Source organism: Doryrhamphus excisus, chromosome 17 (assembly GCF_030265055.1).
Source record: "Doryrhamphus excisus isolate RoL2022-K1 chromosome 17, RoL_Dexc_1.0, whole genome shotgun sequence".
Classification (NCBI taxonomy): domain Eukaryota; kingdom Metazoa; phylum Chordata; class Actinopteri; order Syngnathiformes; family Syngnathidae; genus Doryrhamphus; species Doryrhamphus excisus.
This window is the reverse complement of record NC_080482.1, coordinates 9,418,015-9,439,849: the sequence shown is the minus strand read 5'-3', so window position 1 is coordinate 9,439,849 and position 21,835 is coordinate 9,418,015. Positions and strand designations below refer to the sequence as shown.

Here is a 21,835-nt window from a genome sequence, read left to right as displayed (position 1 = left end):
AAATCGAACCTTGTATACGACTATATTGTACAATAGTATTATACTCTACTATTTTTCCCCCCACCAAATCAGATGCTCAACCTCCTGGACAGAGGACATTTTTTTTGTTTAGCATTTTGAGGTAAAGTTCAGGCAGTTTTTTTTAGCATAAGTATTTCCATATATCCCTCCCGGGCCATTGGTATTAATATGATGCACTAAATTGAATTGGTAAACGCTTATTTTTTTGCAAATAATATCATCTTTTACTCGGGGCATGTTTGTATAAACAGGCATCTTAATAGGAATATGCATCAGCCTACACACATACTGTATGATACACACATACACATACCTCTCCCTGTGCAGGTTTCTCCTCCAGCTGTTCATTTCTCCTTGGCACTTTGAAGCCTGTTCTGATCCACCTCTCTAACTCGTCTTGCATGACTTTCCTCACTTCTCCCCTCGCTGTACTTCATCTATGCTCACATATCAAATATTTCATCACATCATGTCGAACAAAGTGAAAATGAAGCCCTTCCTCCTTCCTTGCACCTTCTGATCTGGTTGCATCACAGCTGCTGTTCCCTTTCCCCGGGCATGCAACCTTTCTGTAAGAGACTGAAGCCCCCTGTCATGCGTCTTTTCTGTGTCTTTCAAAATGTACTTTTGGACTCGCGACACAAGTGTACAGCATCGGACGGCTTCGAAAAGAATGTCACTGGAGAATGCGCACACAGCGTAGCTACTTATGAAACCTTGTCGTGTGCTATTGATTCAAGCAACACCCCCCAACGGAGAGTCCATTGGAAAGGTCAATAAGAAGATGAGACGTGCCGCTCAAGTCTTCATTTCTTAGTTTTATTCTCGGCTTGTCAAAGCCGCCTTGCCTGTCAGATTTTAAGCTGCCTTCCCACTCTCATGCTCACTGCATACCAAAGCATCTACATCCACATTGTGTGTATGTGTGTGTGGGTTGCTCACACATCTGTACATGGCTGTGAAGGTCAGAGGAATCCAGCCATGTGCAGCTTTGCTGAGCAGTAAGCAGTTACAGGTTGGTGCTGTTCCAAACTGCAGCCTATGAAGGCCATGGCAGGACGTGACACGCCAGCATCACATTTTAGACCAGGTTGTCTCAAGCTCAATTTACCTGGGGGCCACTGGAGCTAGGGTCTGGGCAAGGCTGGGCCGCATCAGGTTTTCCAAAAAAAACAAAAAAACAAAACGCATTTATTAAAAACAGAAAAATATACAAACTTTTTCAGTGCTTTGGTTCCGATTTTCTACAATAAAAGCTCTGATAAAACATTCCACTGTTCTCAAATATCTTATTTTTTATTTTTCTGCACAAAATAAGATGAAAAATAAATAAACAAATCAAGAATAAAGAAAATCAATCAGTAATAAATAAATATAATAATAATAATAAAACGGCAAATAATAAAAACTTAAGAAACCACATATAGTTGGTGGGTAGACAAATTATTTTTTTCAGATTAAAATTAACAAAGCATTATTAGAGCCCTGTAGACATGACAAAACAAGACTATAGTCACATTTATACTTTTTTTAATTTACAACATATTGCGCAACTGCAGGGTCTTGAGACACATGCTAACTCGCAAACTAGAGAGCTAGCGACCTAAACGGTAGCCTTCAAGTTATTTCCTTTAAACTTATATAGCCCAAAACTTACCACTTCCACACGGATAGGGAGGATAACTATTAACAGTTATTTAACCTTTAACATGAACATTAATCAAACGTAATCATTTTTTCTGGGTACATGATACCATACAGCATCCATGTCAAACTTGCGCGGGCCGCACTAACATTAAACTTTCATATCAAGGCGAGGGCCTCGGGCCACATGTTTGAGCCCCCTGTTTTAGACTATTAGAGGTACAGTGGAACTGTGCTTATTATCCAACGAATATTTACATCGCCACTCCTCTGCCGGTTGCAATCAAGCACTGCACTCCATTTTGCAAAGAGAGCGTTAAACATGATTAATCAACAGCCAATTCCACAATCATAGAGATAACTTTCAACAATCAATTCACACTCTATTAGGCCTGTGTCGTTGTCCTACTGTGTAGCCTATAAAAGTGTTTTAAATATTCAGATAAAAAGGTCACTGAATAGTCAGGTAATTCCGAGTGTCACAAATGTCATGAATTATTTTGTGTGGCATTTGACTGCCGGTGAGGCTGCTAACATTTAGCAAAGAATGATGAGCTTTGTGTGTGTGTGTGGGAGGGGGTCTCGTGTGTTTGCACTGGTCCAAATGAGTCAATGAATGTCTAAATTTGGAGTGCGTTGGAGCGAGAAAAATGCGTCACCGCGAAGACACACCGCCTGGGGATTTATATGTTTAAGAAGACGATGGGTGTTCTATGCTCGTATGTGCGTATTTATTTTACTTTGAAAAGCTGCTGTTTGCACTCCGGTTTCCTCCCACATTCCAAAAACATGCTAGGTTAATTGGCGCATCCAAATTGTCCATAGGTATGAATGTGAGTGTGAATGGTTGTTTGTCTATATGTGCCCTGTGATTGGCTGGCAACCAGTCCAGGATGTACCCCGCCTCTCGCCCATAGACAGCTGGGATAGGCTCCAGCATCCCCCGCGACCCTCGTGAGGAAAAAGCGGTAGAAAATGAATGAATGAATGAAGCTGCTGTTTGCTCATTTTTATGGAATGCCACAATACAACGCATACCTGAAATAGTCTCTGCGTGAAACGGTCTCCATCAGGGGTCACCAACCATACGTTGACCATTTGTTGACCACCAAACTAGCGTCTCTGGCCCGCGGGCCGCGAGTTTGAGCCCCCTGATTTAAAGGGTATTTAAATGAAACCTCTGATAATGGAGTCAGCCAAGCTAACGTCTTCCAGGCAGAAGAAATGGCCGACATGTCAATAACTTTAATTGGCAAATGAACACAGACTCCGGCCAACTAATGAAACACGTGGCCGAGCTGCTCATGGAGTGACTGCAGGGATGGCTAATCACGTGTGAATAAGATTTGCAGAGCCAATTGATGAGCTGGTGGGCGGTCTAAAGGGAAACAGGGTTTAACTTGAGTGGCCATTTTACACTTGGTCCCGGTGCATGGCTGGTCTCGACTGTTTTTTGACTGTCTCTACACATTTTTGATGATTTTGACAGATTTTTCAAGCCACACAGTATATTGTATGTCAGTGTTTCTTAATTATTTTCTATAATGCCCCCCCTAATGGACACACATTATTTTGCTCCCCCTGATTTGAAATACTAGAGACTGTAACCAGAAAATTGCATTTTGAGTACCATCAATTTGTACATATTGGTAGGTCTGCATTAAAATGAAAGCTTCTTTCGCTGCCCCTGACAGTTCCCTGTGCCCCCTCGCCCCACTGTTTGAGCAGCACTGGGCTATCAAAACATGGCGCCTACCAAAAGAAGGATTAGACTCGTATCTTTCAGGAAAAAAAAAGTAGAACAAAGGCAAATTTTAGCAAAATGTTGGTTCTTGACAAAAAGGAGAAAAAACATATTTTTGTGCTAAAAAGATGCATTTCAAGCATAACTTACATTCATTAGTTTCGTTCATTTTCTGCCGCTTATCCTCACGAGGTTCGCAGGGTGTGCTGGAGCCTATCCCAGCTGTCTTCGGGCAAGAGGCGGGGTACACCCTGGACTGGTCGCCAGCCAATCACAGGGCACATATAGACAAACAACCATTCACACTCACATTCATACCTATGGACAATTTGGAGTCACCAATTAACCTAGCATGATTTTGGAATGTGGGAGGAAACCGGAGTACCCGGGGAAAAAAACCCACGCAGAGATGGCCGAGGGTGGAATTGAACTCTGGTCTCGTAGCTGCATAACTTACAATTTGACACAAATTTAGTATAATATATTTAGCCAAATTATCTAAACAACAATAACAACATGTTAACGGCTGTAACCAATTTACTTCATTAATTACGTAACCTTTTTTGTGTGAAATTACGCATACGCATTACTAACTTCATTCTGACCTGGACATGCCAACAACAGTACAATTCCAACACTTTATACTGTATGTATCTCCAATTCACGAATCTCCAGTCTGTTCATCCGGGGAAACAAACTACCTCATTCAGCGAGATGCATTCAGGGACACTCCGAACATCACAAACTGCTTTATAATGTGTGCGTGTGTGTTTGTGTAAGTAACTCTTAATGCAAATGTGGCTCTACAAAGGGTTCCCCACCCCCTAAATAACCGGCCACATCCCCCTCAAACTTTCAGAGGTGATAATTCCGCCAGAAGCGGCGCAAGACTGCTCCCCTCATCTCTCATCTCCGTGGCTGTTTTGAAACCTGACACCTGACACCACAGCACTGCTTCATGGTTCATTTGCATACTAACAGTGATTGGATGTTTACTGAAGGGAGGGGATGGTAGGGGCGATCTGGGCTGTGAAGAAATCGAGAAAGCGTTCCGTTAGACAACCTCATAATCAACGACTGAAAGCAAAGGTTAATATAATGTCTATATTTGTTCACTCAACTGGGGACATAGTTAATAAATAGCTGTTTTTTCCCCAGTGGAGGAAAAGCAGTGCTGAGTGTGTATGTATAATGCATGCGTAATGCATAATGCACCCTTCACATTTGTGACTCCCATAGGTGCATGCCTAGAAACGGCCCTGTTGGAATTTACAATATGCTACAGTTAAGTATGCTGGAAAATACACACTGGAAACAAGTAAACATACATTAAATGATGCAATGTCTTTGAACGCAACCCCTCATTGCTCATAATAACTAAGAAGCAGTGTCAAGTGAATTGAATCTTTTAGCTTGATTTAAATTTTTCAGTTAATTTGGAGCTGTTAATACATACAAAGTGGAAGTTAATCTTGTCATGTCTATCGTTCTCTCCATAAAATGCTGCAAAAAAAGTAATATTTCAAACATGGTTGCGAATGGTGATTAATCATGATTTATTTATTTAAACCGATTGAGTAATCAGGGCTGCACGGTGGTCGAGTGGTTAGCGCGCTGACCTCACAGCTCGGAGACCCGAGTTCAATTCCACCCTCGGCCATCTCTGTGTGGAGTTTGCATGTTCTCCCCGTGCATGCGTGGGTTTTCTCCGGGTACTCCGGTTACCTCCCACATTCCAAAAACATGCTAGGTTAATTGGCGACTCCAAATTGTCCATAGGTATGAATGTGAGTGTGAATGGTTGTTTGTCTATATGTGCCCTGTGATTGGCTGGCGACCAGTCCAGGGTGTACCCCGCCTCTCGACCGAAGACAGCAGGGATAGGCTCCAGCACCCCCCGCGACCCTCATGAGGATAAGCGGTAGAAAATGAATGAATTAATTAATTAATCAAATGATGAATTAATTACATTATTAATCTCATTACAATGGTTAATCATTTGACAGCCCGAATAAATACGTTTTTGGTAGCAAATTAATCATAATGAGGACAAGCATTGTATGGAAATGAGCACATTATTACAATTTTAATCTCCCCTGAACTATACATCCATTTACAAATGTCAGCAACATATTCGTCATTTGAAGGCATTTGAATTTCATTTGAGACAACTATATGCAGTGCTGCCATCTTTTTAAGAAAATATTTACATTGACAAGAATTTACATGAATTCCTTGGCATTTCATATTGTATACACAATTTTTACCTAAATGCTTTCAAACCACTATAAATCACAGGTGTGCGCTGTAAGTAACTCTTCTCCTCTTGAACTGTTGTGTACAACATTTGGAGCACATCTTTAGGGGGACTCGCAGTACATGTTTTTGAGCAATATTGCCAATTTGGGTGAAACTTGGCAGCAATCTGGCAAAGCATTACTCACTGAGCATGTGTGGAATGATTATACAGTAAATCTCGGCGCATATCGAAGCGTATGGCATTCTCCTGAGTGGATTAATTTTTCCACTACCTTTTTGGAACAAGTCCGGGTGGGTGGGGGGATGGTTCCTCAAGTAATTTCTGTAGCCTCTTAGACCTTCCTTGTGAAGTACTGTTAACTGATCACAATTGCCAACATGGTTCTTCTAGTTAAGCATTTCATTTTCTACACTGTGTGTTTATTTTTCGAGTTGGGGTTATGTCTTCTTTTTGTATTCTCCCCTGGTCTTCAGGAAGTAAAATAGTACTGCAGCTGTGAGATAATATAGGCACCGCTTCTTCTCTAGGGCTCAGCGTCTTGTAAGTGACTTGCACATACAAGAATTAACAAAGTCTGGTATAGCGTGGCGTCATGTGGGGATCAACTGATACTGTGACCGCTTCAGGAATGCAGGAAATGGCGGTGACAATGCATAGCCATGCTGGAAAACAATGCGTGTTGTGGGTATACATGTAAACAGTACTCGTTCAAAGGTTAGTGCCCTCTTGGGAGCAACGTCACCGTAAAAAAACAGTTCCTTTCATTCATGTGTTAAGTGTAGAGGTGGTATTATACCTGTCAGGAGTTACAAAAGCGTGATGTACTTGATGCACTTATCATTCCACGCTTATTGACTGAAAAACTAGCCTTTTTCTGCAATTCACTGCTCACATAATGCATTTTCATTCAGTTATTGTATCATTAGTTATTAAATGAAATCAAGCACTTTGCGTGATGTTTAAAAGGACATCATCAGAGTATTTAAATGGCATTTATGAGTTTTAATTGCTGCGTTCAAGGCCAGGGATTAAACGAACAAGATAGAAAAAGGGGAAAAAAAATCACATTTTTGGATGTTTATGCTACTGTGTGGGCGGCACGGCGGTCTAGTGGTTAGCGCGCAGACCTCACAGCTAGGAGACCAGGGTTCAATTCCACCCTCGGGCATCTCTGAGTGGAGTTTGCATGTTCTCCCCGGTTTTCTCCGGGTACTCCGGTTTCCTCCCACATTCCAAAAACATGCTAGGTTAATTAGCCACTCCAAATTGTCCATAGGTATGAATGTGAGTGTGAATGGTTGTTTGTCTATACGTATGTGCCCTGTGATTGGCTGGCGACCAGTCCAGGGTGTACCATGCCTCTCGCCCGAAGACAGCTGGGATAGGCTCCAGCACCCCCTGCGACCCTCGTGAGGAAAAAGCGGTAGAAAATGAATGAATGAATGAATGCTACTGTGTTAATAAAGCTACCCTCATTGACATTCATTCACATTCATTGTACTCTGGCCCAATTGAGTCCTGTGGTATCGAGGGGGAAACCTCATTTCATTACGCTGGTGCCACCCCCGGGTCCAAAATGGGGGCTTGCCAAGTCATAGGTTTGATAGGTTTGGCTGTGAATCAATGTCATTCGACTTTAATAAAAATAAAAAAAAAAAGCCTGGCTTTAGGGATGAAGAAAGCGAGTGGAAACGGATTCCATATCAGGGCTGAATAGTGACTGCCCTGTGTCGAAGCTATTATTTTTCACGAGTGGAGTGGGTGGCCACACAAAGTAAAAAACAAGAGATAAATACAAACTGAGATCTTTTCCACAAACCTGCAGAAATAATGAGAGCATAATTAGCTATAGATGCTATGGAGACAAGAGTGAAAGGCCACACCAATAATACTCCCACGTGTTCTCCTCCGTGATTGGATGCAATCTTCAGGAACGCGGACAACAGCAGCAGCGCTTAGCCAGCAGCGCACCTGTCAGTCCATAGCCACTCGCTTCATGAAGTGGCCGAGTGGGTTAGCTCTGAAGGCCATTAGCTTTTTTAGGTGACTGCCTACCCCCTCGGGTGTGGTGCTTTTTTTTCTCCGCTTTATAGCAGGGGGATCACACAGAGGGCACGGATGCCATTAGGCGTCAAAGTCAGCCTCTGAGGAATCGAGGCGAGCAGAGTCAGGCTAAAAAAGTGTTTGTTTTGTATGCACACAAGCTGTCCCAGATAGGCGGCGGAGAAAATTAGGATTTTTATTACGTTGTGTGTTTTTCATGGCAGTTTTATTTGTTCTTTTCACTGGATTATGCAAAAACTACTTAACACAAAACTTTGGATCTGCATAATGGTGCGGTGCACTTTGGCTGACATGAGAGGGGGCATTTTTCTTTTCTTTAATTTCTCTGTGAATTATTGACAAATTCTAATGACAACATTTAGGCATCTGTAAAGCTGCATAATGTGGTGCTAATGCAAATTAGCATTGGCTTGCCTCAGTGGCGGTCCGGGCTCTAGTTTTCTTATTAGGTAGTTACTATTACACTAAAACTACTAAATGTATACCATCAAACCTTTCTGGAACGGTGGGACACAATTTAGCAGGCTCAAGTCAGCTGTCAATCAAGCAAAACCTCTTTTCACCCAGGTAAACATTGCAAAACTTGCAATGTTTACTTGCAAAGAAAACATTTCTTGGACTGGCTCATAGCAAAACGTCTCTTCAATGCTTTACACATTTCAAAATTTTCCCAAATTTTAATTTAACAAATTCAAATTCATTATATAAAATTTATTATATTAAATATTTATTATATTAAATTACAAATTGTAATTTAACAAATTACAACATGCTGGCATATGTGTTAGATGTCATCTGTAAAGCCGTGCAGTTTGTTACTGATCATGCTTGTCCCTAATCCCTCATTTATCACTGTTAATTGGTTCCAGGACTTACCGTGATAAGTGAATTTCTGTGAACTAGGATTTCATATTAATAAAATTAATCGATCCTCTTTTTTTTTTTTTTTTTACATTAGAGCCCTCAAGACATGAAATGAGACTTCTGTGATCATCTATCTATGTTTGTATATGTAGATATAATCATAGAAAACCCACACATTAGATATAAATAAGATAAGATTCCAGCATTGGTGGTTCTTTTTTTTTCTGGATAGCATACTTCCTTTCAATGGCTTTACATTCATACTACCCAATATAGTAGACAGAAAAAGATTGAATAAGCAATGTAAGACGTATATAAAACTCCCTAGAGCAGTGTCACAGTAAAGGTGTTCCCTTGGGAACACAGATACCTAGTGTCCAATGAAGAATACAGTACTAGATTCACCATTAAAATGCTTTTTGTGCCTTGTATGTGGATTTTAGTTCATTTTGTTAGCTCATTTAGCCATTTTTTATTTCATTTTAATTAAATTTAGGCCAAGATTAGGAAAAATTTGCTTGGTTTTCATCATAATATTGGTATTCATTCATTCATTCATTCATTTTCTACCGCTTTTTCCTCACGAGGGTCGTGGGGGGTGCTGGAGCCTATCCCAGCTGTCATCGGGCGAGAGGCGGGGTACATCCTGGACTGGTCGCCAGCCAATCACAGGGCACATATAGACAAACAACCATTCACACTCACATTCATACCTATGGACAATTTGGAGTCACCAATTAACCTAGCATGTTTTTGGAATGTGGGAGGAAACCACTGTGCAGCCCTGATTACTTAATTAATCGGTTTAAATAAATTAATCATGATTAATCACCATTCGCAACAGTGTTTGAAATATTACTTTTTTTGCAGCATTTTATGGAGAGAACGATAGACATGACAAGATTAACTTCCACTTTGTATGTATTAACAGCTCCAAATGCACTGAAAAATTTAAATCAAGCTAAAAGATTCAATTCACTTGACACTACTTCCTCGTTATTATGAGCAATGAGGGGTTGCGTTCAAAGACATTGCATCATTTAATGTATGTTTACTTGTTTACGGTGTATATTTTCTAGCATAACTTAACTGTAGGGGAGAACATGCAAACTCCACACACAGATGGCCGAGGGTGGGATTGAACCCTTGTCTCCTCGCTGTGAGGTCTGCGCGCTAACCACTCGACCGCCGTGACACCTTAATATTGGTATATGAAGGTTATATTGTCGCATCCAATACAGTACTGTACTTTTCGAGGTTATCTAAGTGCTTGATCATATGGTTTTCCTTTATGGATACTATGGGTAACACGACATTAATAACATTGTTTGTTGCCTTATGCAAAGTAGAATGTCTTGATGGAGATCTGAAGACTAAAGTGTACATGTACTGTACATTGATTGACTCTCCACTCTGGCTTTTTTTTTTTTTTTTCAATTGCTGTACTTTGTTTTCTTCCTTTTCACGCCTGTGATGGCAAGCGTACAAGGTCAGTTGTGTATTGCAGCCCATCCTGGCGTCTTGCTTCGCTCTGTTTCTTCCAACCTGAGCCTCTTTCATTTGGCCAGGTGCCTCTGACTAGCTCCATTTTTCACCCACTTCCTCACCACCTTATTTGTCGCGCTTTTGTCCCTCCAGCCAGTCTCCTGTTAACCTTGTTTATCACATTGTTCCCCCCCCTCGCCACCCACCCGTCCACTTCCTCTTCTTCGTTTTTTTTCACCACATTTAGCGCCCCTTCATTCATTCCCGATTCCTGGCACGGTTGTTCTTTTCACACCCTTCCATCCACAGCCCCCCCACCCCCATCGTGCCCATGATCCTTTCCCTCTTAACAGGCCGACGGTGAGAAATATGGAAATGTCACGGCCACGTCGTTATTGGCATTTGTGTTTGCACGGCCCGTTATGAGACGTAAGCATAGGTGACAGAGCTTGTTTCGACGGCCCTCTTGAAAGGGAGCCATCGGCGTCTTGAAGCCGACTATAAAGACGAGCGACGGCGACACACGTCTTTGCCACTCGCCTTTCCCTTCTATCCTTTCTCCTCTTTTGTTCCCTTGCCCTTGAACTGCCTTTTTATTCTCCAATTCTCTCAGTTCTTCCAGTAGACTCCTCACCCCCGCCCCTCTTTTTTTTCATATGACCACTACTCTCTAAATATTTATACTTGCAATTATTCTTTTAAAAGAAAAATATCTGCCTCGTCTTAGAATGTCGCCGTGACTTGAATGACACCAAACCGCGGCGTCTTAAGGGCTCTGGTTCGAGGGACCTGCTTCTATCTTATGTCTCATGGTGCATGTGTGTGTGTGTGTGTGTGTGTGTGATATTCATATCCCTTAGGCTGTGTAGCGTCTCATAAGGCCAGCCTGTCTCTCTGCTGAGCTCCGGCAAGAGTTGACCTGTGTTGGCTCTTCTCTTATTGCTTCAGAATGACAGACAGCCTGTTTTGTTTTCTTTTTTTTTGCTCCGTCGTCATGTCACATGTGGACACTGTGTCCTGAAACAGACGTTACTCAAGGCTACTTATGCTACTTATTTTAGATTACATTCGTACTATTTGTCCAGTACTCTTGTCTGGAATAAAAATGTCAAAAAAACCCAAAAATACTGGTATTTGTCAGGGGCTTCACGGTGGTCGTGTGGTTCGCGTGCAAACCTCACAGCTAGGAGACCCAGGTTCAATTCCACCCTCAGCCATCTCTGTGTGGAGTTTGCATGTTCTCCCCGTGCTCTCCGGGTACTCCGGTTTCCTCCCACATTCCAAAAACATGCTAGGTTAATTGGCGACTCCAATTTGTCCATAGGTATGAATGTGAGTGTGAATGGTTGTTTGTCTATATGTGCCCTGTGATTGGCTGGCAACCAGTCCAGGGTGTACCCCGCCTCTCACTCGAAGACAGCTGGGATAGGCTCCAGCACCCCCGCGACCCTCGTGATGAAAAAGCGGTAGAAAATGAATGAATGAATGAAAACAAAACACACTGGTATTTGTCAGGGGCTTCACGGTGGTCGTGTGGTTCGCGTGCAGACCTCGCAGCTAGGAGACCCAGGTTCAATCCCACCCTCGGCCATCTCTGTGTGGAGTTTGCATGTTCTCCCCGTGCATGCGTGGGTTTTCTTCGGGTACTCCGGTTTCCTCCCACATTCCAAAAACATGCTAGGTTAATTGGTGACTCCAAATTGTCCATAGGTATGAATGTGAGTGTGAATGGTTGTTTGTCCATATGTGCCCTGTGATTGGCTGGCGACCATTCCAGCGTGTACCCCGCCTCTCGCCCAGGGACAGCTGGGATAGGCTCCAGCACCCTTCGCAACCCTTGTGAGGCTAAGCGGTAGAAAATGAATGAATGAATGAATGGTGTTTGCCATTGGATGAGGAACATATGCAGAAAGTAAGGGATCGGACAGCTTTTGTGATGTAGATTAAATATGCCATCCGGTGGGTTGAATACATAGATGCTTGATATTGGCATTTTACTGATATCCGATATACCAATATTGTCCAGCACTTGATTACCAATACCAATCTGGCCAATGGTGCTTTCCTATAATGTCAAGTCGGGGTGTCCCGATACAAGTTCCGATCCGATACTTGGTTATCCACAGCTTGATTATTAGCTCATATCAATAACAGTTTAATATCGTCATGTTTCATGCATACTTTCATTACTCATTGTGTAGTGTGGAATGTTAGAAAAGGCTTGATGTGATACTGTTCAATGAAGAGCAACAGTATGTACTGTATGTGGAAAAACTGACCCATTTACTTCAAGGTTGTATAAGTGTTACACTCATTGGCAACATCTTTTTTGGACTTCAACGTAAAACTGCATGTTGGCACAAGGTGTTGTTGTGATTACGGTCGTTGGCCTGTATCTGCTGGATAAACATGCCGGAGCGAAGTGCCAATATCTGCTGATCGAGTTCGATACTTTTGTTTTGGTAATGGTAACGGTTTTATTTCATTTGAACATGCATCAGATTACAATTGAATGCATCACATAATCAGTTCACAGTTCCACATGTCCAAAAGGAGTAGGAAGAAGCAAAGCTTATTAAATCCTACCCTCCTGGTACTTTTACAATCATTAACTGTTACATTTGTTCTCTTCCTGCTTTCCATAATACAGTTTACTTTTACAATCAGTAACTGTTTCATTTGTTCACTTCCTGCTTTCCATAATAGTTTTTTTTTGTTTTTTATTTTTAAATAATGTACCTCGTACCAAAGTACGAGGTGATATGACCATACAATGACATTATGTGTACCATAGTAACTGTCAATATAGTTTGACCCCTAATATCAGGTCACATTTTGAAAGCTTATTTTATTCTGATTCCACCACATTTCCCAAATAAACAATGCATTTATTGTACATAATACATTTTATTAAAAAGTGGAGCTTGATGAGGTGGTCGGGATGCCTTAAGGACGCCTCCCTGGGGGAGGAGTTCAGGGCAAGTCAGACCAGTAGAAGGACACGTTTGAGAGGCTTTCAACTGGCCTGGGAACGCCCGTCTGTGTTGTGTTCACATGTAAGAACAAGTGAAAAACCAATCAATAATATAATACTGTGTATATATACTGTATATATGGCTGCACGGTGGATCAGTGGTTAGCATGTTGGTCACACAGTCAGGAGATCTCCGGAAGATTCTCCGCTTGGGCATTTCTGTATGGCGTGCATTCTAATAACATGCATATTAAGTTTTTTTAACAGGAGAGTACAACAAAAATTAAGACCACATCTTCTCTACCTTTTATATTTAATGACATTTCGGGTGGGGATCTCGATTCAATCTCTCCAATCAAGATAGGTAATCAAGAGGTCTAGTTTCATTTTTCCTTGGCTCGCTCCTTAAGTAGAACTCCCATTCCCAGAGCTAATCAGTAGCTAGTCTGATTCCTTTAAGTTGACGGACAAAGACTTCTCCTGCTTTGCAGAAACACCCCCAGACAGAGAAAGGACCACAAGTCAAGGAGCTCTGCGATGAAGCTATCACAGGATCTTCAAGTGCAGGAATGCACATGGCCTGTGGAGAGAAAAATGCTGCATTTCTTTTCTGTCTTCCCACGGGCACGCCTGGTGCTTGTCCAAAGGTTCCTCTGTGGGCTACAAGGGTGTTGTTTTGTGGTTGCAAATTGGGCTGGTCCTGGGAGAGCTGCTGTTATTCTAGGATCGGCCTTGTTTTCTTCCTTCTTCTTGCTCTTTTCTTTTACTCATTCCGCCCGTTTGCTCTCGTATTGATATCTCACATCTCTCCCCGGAGTAGAAAAGGTGTGGTGGTTATTGCTCGTCAAAAAGAAAAGACAGCGGTGCCCTTTCCTTTTATCTCTCATCCTATGGGTTTGCACTCCCATACATACTGTGTGTGTGTGTGTGTGTGTGTGTCTCCTGATGATATTGGTTTCAACACAAGCACTCTGGCTCCATGTGAACCGGTTGAACTAGATCCGCTGGTAATCGTTTGTTTTAAGGGGACATTTGCTTTCATTGTTGTGTGACCGTATAAAGCTTGTCATACATTGTGGTGGCCAACTCTCTCTTGAATCTGGACCTTGTGCGGTACACAGGAGGTAACAAGGCGCAATTGGTAGCTTACGACAGGTTGTAGGAAGACTTGATTCATTTTTAGCATGCTGGAAATTCAATTTCGCACATTATGCTATGTAAAGCATTCATGCATTTTTACCGCTTATCCTCACGAGGGTCGCAGAGGTGCTGGAGCCTATGCAGGGTCTTGAGACACATGCTAACTCGCAAACTGGAGAGCTAGCGACCTAAACGGTAGCCTTCAAGTTATTTCCTTTAAACTTAAATAGCCAAAAACTTACCACTTCCACACGGATAGGGAGGATAACTATTAACAGTTATTTAACCTTTAACATGAACATTAATCAAATGTAATAATTTTTTCTGGGTACATGATACCATACAGCATCCATATCAAACTTGCGCGGGCCGCACTAACATTAAACTTTCATATCAAGGCGGGGGCCTCAAACTAGTGTCCTGCGGGCCACATTTGGCCCGCGGGCACGTGTTTGAGACCACGGGGAAAACATGCAAACTCCAAACAGAGATGGCTGAGGGTGGAATTGAACTTGGGTCTTCTAGCTGTGAGGCCAAGGTTTTTTTTTTTTTTCAATTAATCATCATATAATTGTCTAACAAACTATCAAAGGCAATGTCCACATAAACAGGCATGGAAATTACCAGAAGTGCACAGGTTTGACATTTAGGTATGAGATGATACACAAAATTCATGGTTCGTTTCAATATGTTTGTGTTACGCTTCGATGCTTTTTCCATACAAATAAAATTGCCAACATTTTTCTCACTTTTAGAAGTGTTTGCAGTTGTGCTGCAAATGCTATCAGCACACTATATAAGATCAGCATGTAATAGTAAGAATCTTATAGAAAAAAAAATGTGTGCCTTTTTAGCAGCTGAGAAAATATTACAAAACTCTTCACAGTGTCGTGGTACTTGTTGGAATTCGTTTCCTCCAATGAACCGCAACTCTCCAGTGACTGCAGCACTCATGCAGCCCAAGACTGTGACACTTACCACCACCATGAAGGCACAGATATTTTTCTACTCACTTGTTTTGCTTTTGCTTTTCATTTGTTTTACACGTAGAATTAAATGTAAAGGTTTTCTGCACCTGGTTTATTAAAACAATGCAATCACTTTGCTCTTCAATCAATAAGGGAAAAGAAAAGATTGGTGCACAGCAGAGCGGCTGAATGTAAAAAAAACAAAACAAAAAAAACCATACAGCTTATCTTTTCATTTTGGTTGTTTGCAGTAGACTGTCGGAATTATACAAAAAAAAAAAAAACTTGAGTCCTAGCATGTGAACAGAGAACCCACACACAGAATGTGGCACGTGCAGGCTCAAGCTGCCGACTTTTGAAGTTGCGCAGGTAATCCACTTTTTCTTGAAACAGGTGCCATCTTGCTGACATATACTTAATGCCGGCTTACTCATACAAGTAATTACATTTTCACAGAGACCTGGATTACACACACATACACACACACAGATTGTGGTTCTAAAGCTCCAGCGCTCAGTTTCTTGCACCGTAACAAAACCATATTTATTTTGACTTCTTGCCGTTATGCAGGAATGCGTTGGTATCGGCGAGTGGGAGGTGATAGAAAAGCATATCCCATCTGGATGATTTATGACTTATGTGCAACTGCCTTCGTTCTTCTCTGTGTGTGTGTGTGTGTGTGTGTGTGTGTGTTTGTTTTATTTTCTATTTCGGCCTCTTCTCTGTGTCCACGCAGGCACAGTCATGCAGGGAGAGCAGGCTCCTGGCCTACTTGCCTGGCTTTCATATGTTGCAACAGACATTTTTGTGCCATCATTTGTCATCGGGAGGGTTTTATTATGTGCTCCCATTTTCTCTCATCTCCTGTCTGACTTTGAGCAAAACAGTAACGACATAAATTAATGTTTCTATTTCTTTGTGTGTGTGTTTTTTTTTAGGAACGTCAGGTCAGCTTGTGAAGGTGGAGCCGGAGGTGCTGTCGTATCCGGGTCAGACGGTGAACCTGCGCTGTGCCTTTGCGGACACCACGGGGATCCAGCTCACAATGGTTAGACCTGATTCGAAGTTTTTGTTGGTTGTGTAAGAACTTTGAATAAAAAAAAATGCCAGAATTGGATCTCACTCTGCCAACAATTTGTTGAAATTACTTGGCTCTCTCACTCGCAAATTGTCAATTGAAAAGACAGTTTTAGGACCGGTGCCTTGTTTTGCTTGCAGCATTAAATCTTAATCTAACAAATCATGGCCCAGAGAAATAATCCTAAGGCTAGTAATAGGGTTTTATCACATTTAGGCTTAATGTTTTATTACGGCAAACAAACAATGCTAAGCTTCATTTCGCTTTAGGGGATTGAATATGGTAATGGGGGACGCTCCTTAGTTGCATCTCAATGAAGTGGAAAGTCTCTCGGAGCAGCTGAGAGGGCGCTTGGGGGAGTCGGAGGAGGAAGCAAGGCGATGGCGTGCTGCTCCTGAAAATGCTCATCCATATTCATACCTGCTCCACTTATGTGATTTTTTGGTGCTCTCTATGCAGCCTTTATGGCATAATAGAAGGTTCTTTATCATAGTTATAAAACTAAAGTGTTAAAAAGCTAACTAGTGCCCGCTCTTTGTGCTCCAACCCAGGTGACGTGGATCTACGAGCCCAAAGAAGGAGAGAGGATGAACATCGCTGTGCTTCACCCAAGCTTTGATCCAAACTACCCTGATTCGCCTCTCAAGGGTAGAGTCCGCTTCAACCAGAACCCCGCCGACATGGCGAACCCCTCCATCCAGATCAATGATGTCCGCATGACAGACGAAGGGAAATACATCTGCGACTATGCTTCCTACCCTGGTGGCAATAAGCAAGGCATCACCAATCTGATCATGCTTTGTGAGTCCCCATTATCATTCCTTTACCGTTCTCAATTAATTAATTAAAACTTGACCTCTGCTAGGTGGAAAGACAAGTTACTATATCTAGTAGTCTGGTCCTTAAGCATCAGTACAAGACATGGTGTTCCATTACGAGCCAATGTTCCTCCCCTTCCTGACAGAAGTGGTAGTTTTTTGGCTTCTTACTTGGTCCTTCTTGCCAACTCAATTTAAAACCATTTCTTAACTTTGGAATGAATACATTGGAGGCTGAACTAGGCTACGTTGCCATGGTTAAGGCGGCGACCGTCTCGTGCAGTGATCACATGTGTATCACAGCTGTAAACAAAGAATAGGTGACTAAAGGGGCATTATTATATCTGCATTGTGCTAATAATTGTAAAACATGTATTTAGAAAGTCATAAACAGGATTTCTATGCTCTAACTAGAATTATATTTGTTAATATTGAATCCTATTTTGCAGAAATTCACTGTCTGGAACCAATCAACTGAAATAAACAAGGGATAACTATATCCTAATGACACAAACGTAAGACCACAATAAATATAAGATGAAATAAAAGTAATCTATCAACAGACAAAAGAAAAACAACTTGTCACAAAATGTAATTTTAATAAGATGAGTAAAATTTTTGATGAGCTGTCTTTGGAAAACCAAATTAATTGATATTTTACTTATAATAAGAGAAGAACTAGAATAACCACCTTAAATATAAGACAGCCTATCTTATTCATGACTTGCACCTCGACGAGAAATAAAAAAAATTTATACATTTTATAAAATAAGCTAATAACTCAATTTGCAAGTAGGACAAGAAAATGTGACTTTCCAATGTAATATATAAGACAATCTGCTTTTTGAAGACAGAATAAGATGAGTTATCTCCTTAAACACAATAAATCTGCCAAACGGAATATAAGACGATCCATATTTTTTTATTACATGGTTTTGGAATACAAAATGAATTGCTATATTTGTAAAAATAGTAACAGAACAGTAATGTCATTTGCTTTAATGTCACTTCACCACATTGACCTGAATATCTTGAATATAAGACAACCCATCTTTTTCAAGGCTTGTTCCTAGAAAACAAAACAAATTCTACATTTCTTAAAATAAATAAAATAATCTGCCAACAGAGCAAGAAAATGTAACCTGACAAAATGTAATTTTATTATATTGACACAAATGTTTTCAAAACATGTTTTTGGAAGACAAATTGAATCTATACATGGTCTTAAACTAAGCAAAATAGACAAAAGAAGAAGAAAACATAATTTTAACCATATTGATCCCTACCATAACTTTCCGGCGAGTCGTTCTGTGAGTGACAAGAGGAAAAGCTCTGACTTGCATTTTTTTGTAGACATTGTTTTTGCGACCCTAGTGAGGATAAGCAGTATAGAAGATGGATGGATAGTCATTGTTTTAGCACCACCTGTTGGTTTTGCATGTATGAATCTCTAGACACTGTCATTTTAAGACTGCTGTCTATGGAAGAATGTGCTGTCTTTCACTACATTTGGGATAGTACAGTAATGTGACTGATTGACGCTACAAATTCAACCACAAATGTACTAATGGACCACTTGGGGTTACCAGTAACCCCCTCCACCACCCACCACTTGCAGGCCACAACTTGGAAAAACATGCTTGCATCACAGCTAATTGCATCCGTTATTTACTGTAGCTGTCATTTTTTTTGTGCTGCGGGAAGCCTCAAGACATTCCAGTCAAACATAAACAATAAACATGGCTGATGACCATGATAAGCTGGTTTTGGCTTTGTTTTTGAATACATAATTTCACTGTCGGCAGTCTTTCACAGTACAATTCTAATCTTTTCTTGGCAATCTTTATGAAACATGGAATTATGGATGACTGGTTGTGTAAATGGTGGTTCTTGTGTAGCCAAACAAAAAACAGAACAAGAGTCCAGTCTGAACTTCTTTATTGGGGTCTTCTGTCTCAATATTTGCAGCGAGGGACTCATGTCACTTTTGGCACTCAAACCTTTTTGGCCAAATCTCAAGCTGGTAATGATAGAATATCACAGAGACATTCATTCATTCATTCATTTTCTACCGCTTTCTCCTCACGGGGGGTGCTGGAGCCTATCCCAGCTGTCTTCGGGTGAGAGGCGGGGTACACCCTGGACTGGTCTCCAGCCAATCACAGGGCACATATAGACAAACAACCATTCACACTCACATTCATACCTATGGATAATTTGGAGTTGCCAATTAACCTAGCATGTTTTTGGAATGTGGGAAGAAACCGGAGTACCCGGAGAAAACCCACGTATGCATGGGGAGAACATGCAAACTCTACACAGAGATGGCCGAGGGTGGAATTGAACCCTGGTCTCCTAGCTGTGAGGTCTGCGTGCTAACCACTAGTCCGCCGTGCCGCCCACAGAGACATTTTCCAGTCAAAATATTAAATGCAGAGATACTCTCAAACAATGCTCGCTGATTAACATTACACCTCAGCACTTTGCAGTGAAAGAACGGTTAGCATTGCTAATTTCTCAGCGCAATTAGCAGTTCTTTTATAACTGTTGTTTGCTCTGCATGTGGTACATTATGTGTCTGCAATTGTAGTCCAATGTGTTATTAATTAAGATCTGAACTCTCTTAGCGGCTGAATTGCAAAGCAAATACCACATAATGTGTAGTCTTAGTCTTAGCACTTAGTCCTTAGTCTTTGTTTTATCTGGCCAAAACATACGCATGTAGGATGGTCTTATATTGCTTACATGTCACCGAATTCCCCCCCTCGCCAAAGGTAGCATTTGGGTAAAAAGCTTGTCCAGTCAATGCTTTAATTGCTGTGATAAGTGGTATTGTCAGATCAGTTGTCGTCTTGTTAATGTAATGGAACCGTTGGACTAACCTTGGCCGCTGCCTGTGCTTCTGCTCTCTTCCCTTGCCAAGGCATTGTGCCTCCCTCCTTTGACTGCCTAATGATGCAGAGGCTTGTCATTGTGCTCATCAGCCGCCATTTGTCACATTCACATTCATGTTCTAAACATAGGCCACCCTACTATGATGTTGCTTTAAGTGTAATGTTAGCATTGTAGCTCACATTGCTATACTAGTAATGCCTGTGTCCTCCTGTCCCACTCCTTAATATTACATTGTTTGGTATGATATGGCGTCTATTACGTTTGACAAGTGCAGAGTTGCAGTGTACAGTCTTCCCATCAATTTACCATCACGGTTAATTGGTTCCACGCCTGACCGTGACAAAGTAATATTCTGCAAAATAGGATTCAATATCAATACACGGAGGCTGCACGGGGGGCGAGTGGTTACTACACAGGCCTCACAGCTAGGAGACCCGAGTTCAATTCCACCCTCGGCAATCTCTGTGTGGAGTTTGCATGTTCTCCCCGTGCATGCGTGGGTTTTCTCCGGGTACTCCGGTTTCCTCCCACATTCCAAAAACATGCTAGGTCAGGGGTCTCAAACATGCGGTCCGCCGGCCAAATGTGGCCCGCAGGACACTAGTTTGAGGCCCCCGCCTTGATATGAAAGTTTAATGTTGGTGCGGCCCGCGCAAAAAAGGTTAAATAACTGTTAATAGTTATCCTCCCTATCCGTGTGGAAGTGGTAAGTTTTTGGCTATTTAAGTTTAAAGGAAATAACTTGAAGGCTACCGTTTAGGTCGCTAGCTCTCTAGTTTGCGAGTTAGCATGTGTCTCAAGACCCTGCAGTTGCGCAATATGTTGTAAATAAAAAAAAGGATAAATGTGACTATAGTTGTGTTTTGTCATGTCTACAGGGCTGAAAAAAATCTAAAAAAAATAATTTGTCTACCCACCAACTATATGTGGTTTCTTAAGTTTTTACTATTTGCAGTTTTATTATTATTATTATATTTATTACTGATTTATTCTTGATTTTTTTATTTATTGCTAGGTTAATTGGTGACTCCAAAGTGTCCATAGCTATGAATGTGAGTGTGAATGGTTGTTTGTCTATGTCCCTTTTGATTGGCTGGCGACCAGTCCAGGGTGTACCACGCCTCTCGCCTGAAGACAGCTGGGATAGGCTCCAGCACCCCCCGCGACCCTCGTGAGGATAAGTGGTAGAAAATGAATGAATGAATACATGGAATATTTTTGTAGCCATAGACCATTTTGTGATGACGGCAGTGATGGAGATGTCGCCTCACAGCGTCTTAACCAAGTTAATCAGCCTTCTTCTTTTAATAAGGGATATTGTTTACCAATGCTGGTTGCATAGGACAGTGGAGGGGAGTAATAAAAGAACTGGATGGAGAGTGGAGAAGGTGTGTTTGCTCTGTGTTAGTGATTGTTTATCCATGCAGTCTCTGGGGAGAGGAGACTCATGAAGGAAAGTAGGATTAGCGGTAAATGATGCGCATATTTTCCTCGCCTGTGTTACGGCCATTTCCTGCATCTAACATTCATTTAATCTCCCCTTTTCCGCCCACCAGCGAAGCCCCAGAATTCAGCCGTCACCTTAACCGTCGATGCGGCCACCAAGTCCACGGTGGTGGCGCGCTGCGAGTCTCTCAACGGCCGTCCCGAGGCGCAGATCCGCTGGGTGACCACCGCCAACGGCAACGCCACCACGTCGTCCAAGCTGAGCTCAGACAACACCGTGTCCATTACCAGCGAGTACCGCATGGTTCCTACGGCGGCGGACAATGGCAAAGACATCAGCTGTGTGGTGTCACACAGGACGCAGGCAACGCCAGAAAGCTTCCAGATGAAACTAAAAGTTCAATGTAAGAGACACAGAGCACATCAGTTCATTA

At 41.8% G+C, this 21,835-nt stretch overlaps 1 protein-coding gene across 4 annotated transcripts in view; it reads left to right on the top strand.

The window, feature by feature from the left end:
• The window catches only part of si:ch73-22o12.1 (nectin-2), a 175,734-nt gene that overhangs the window by 52,465 nt on the left and 101,434 nt on the right, over positions 1 to 21,835 (top strand). For all 4 annotated transcript variants that reach the window (XM_058053331.1, XM_058053330.1, XM_058053328.1 and 1 more), the window contains exons 2-4: positions 16,103 to 16,212; positions 16,794 to 17,043; positions 21,512 to 21,805. In XM_058053331.1, coding sequence (XP_057909314.1) covers positions 16,103 to 16,212; positions 16,794 to 17,043; positions 21,512 to 21,805 — 654 coding nt within the window. The remainder of the gene's footprint in view (positions 1 to 16,102; positions 16,213 to 16,793; positions 17,044 to 21,511; positions 21,806 to 21,835) is intronic.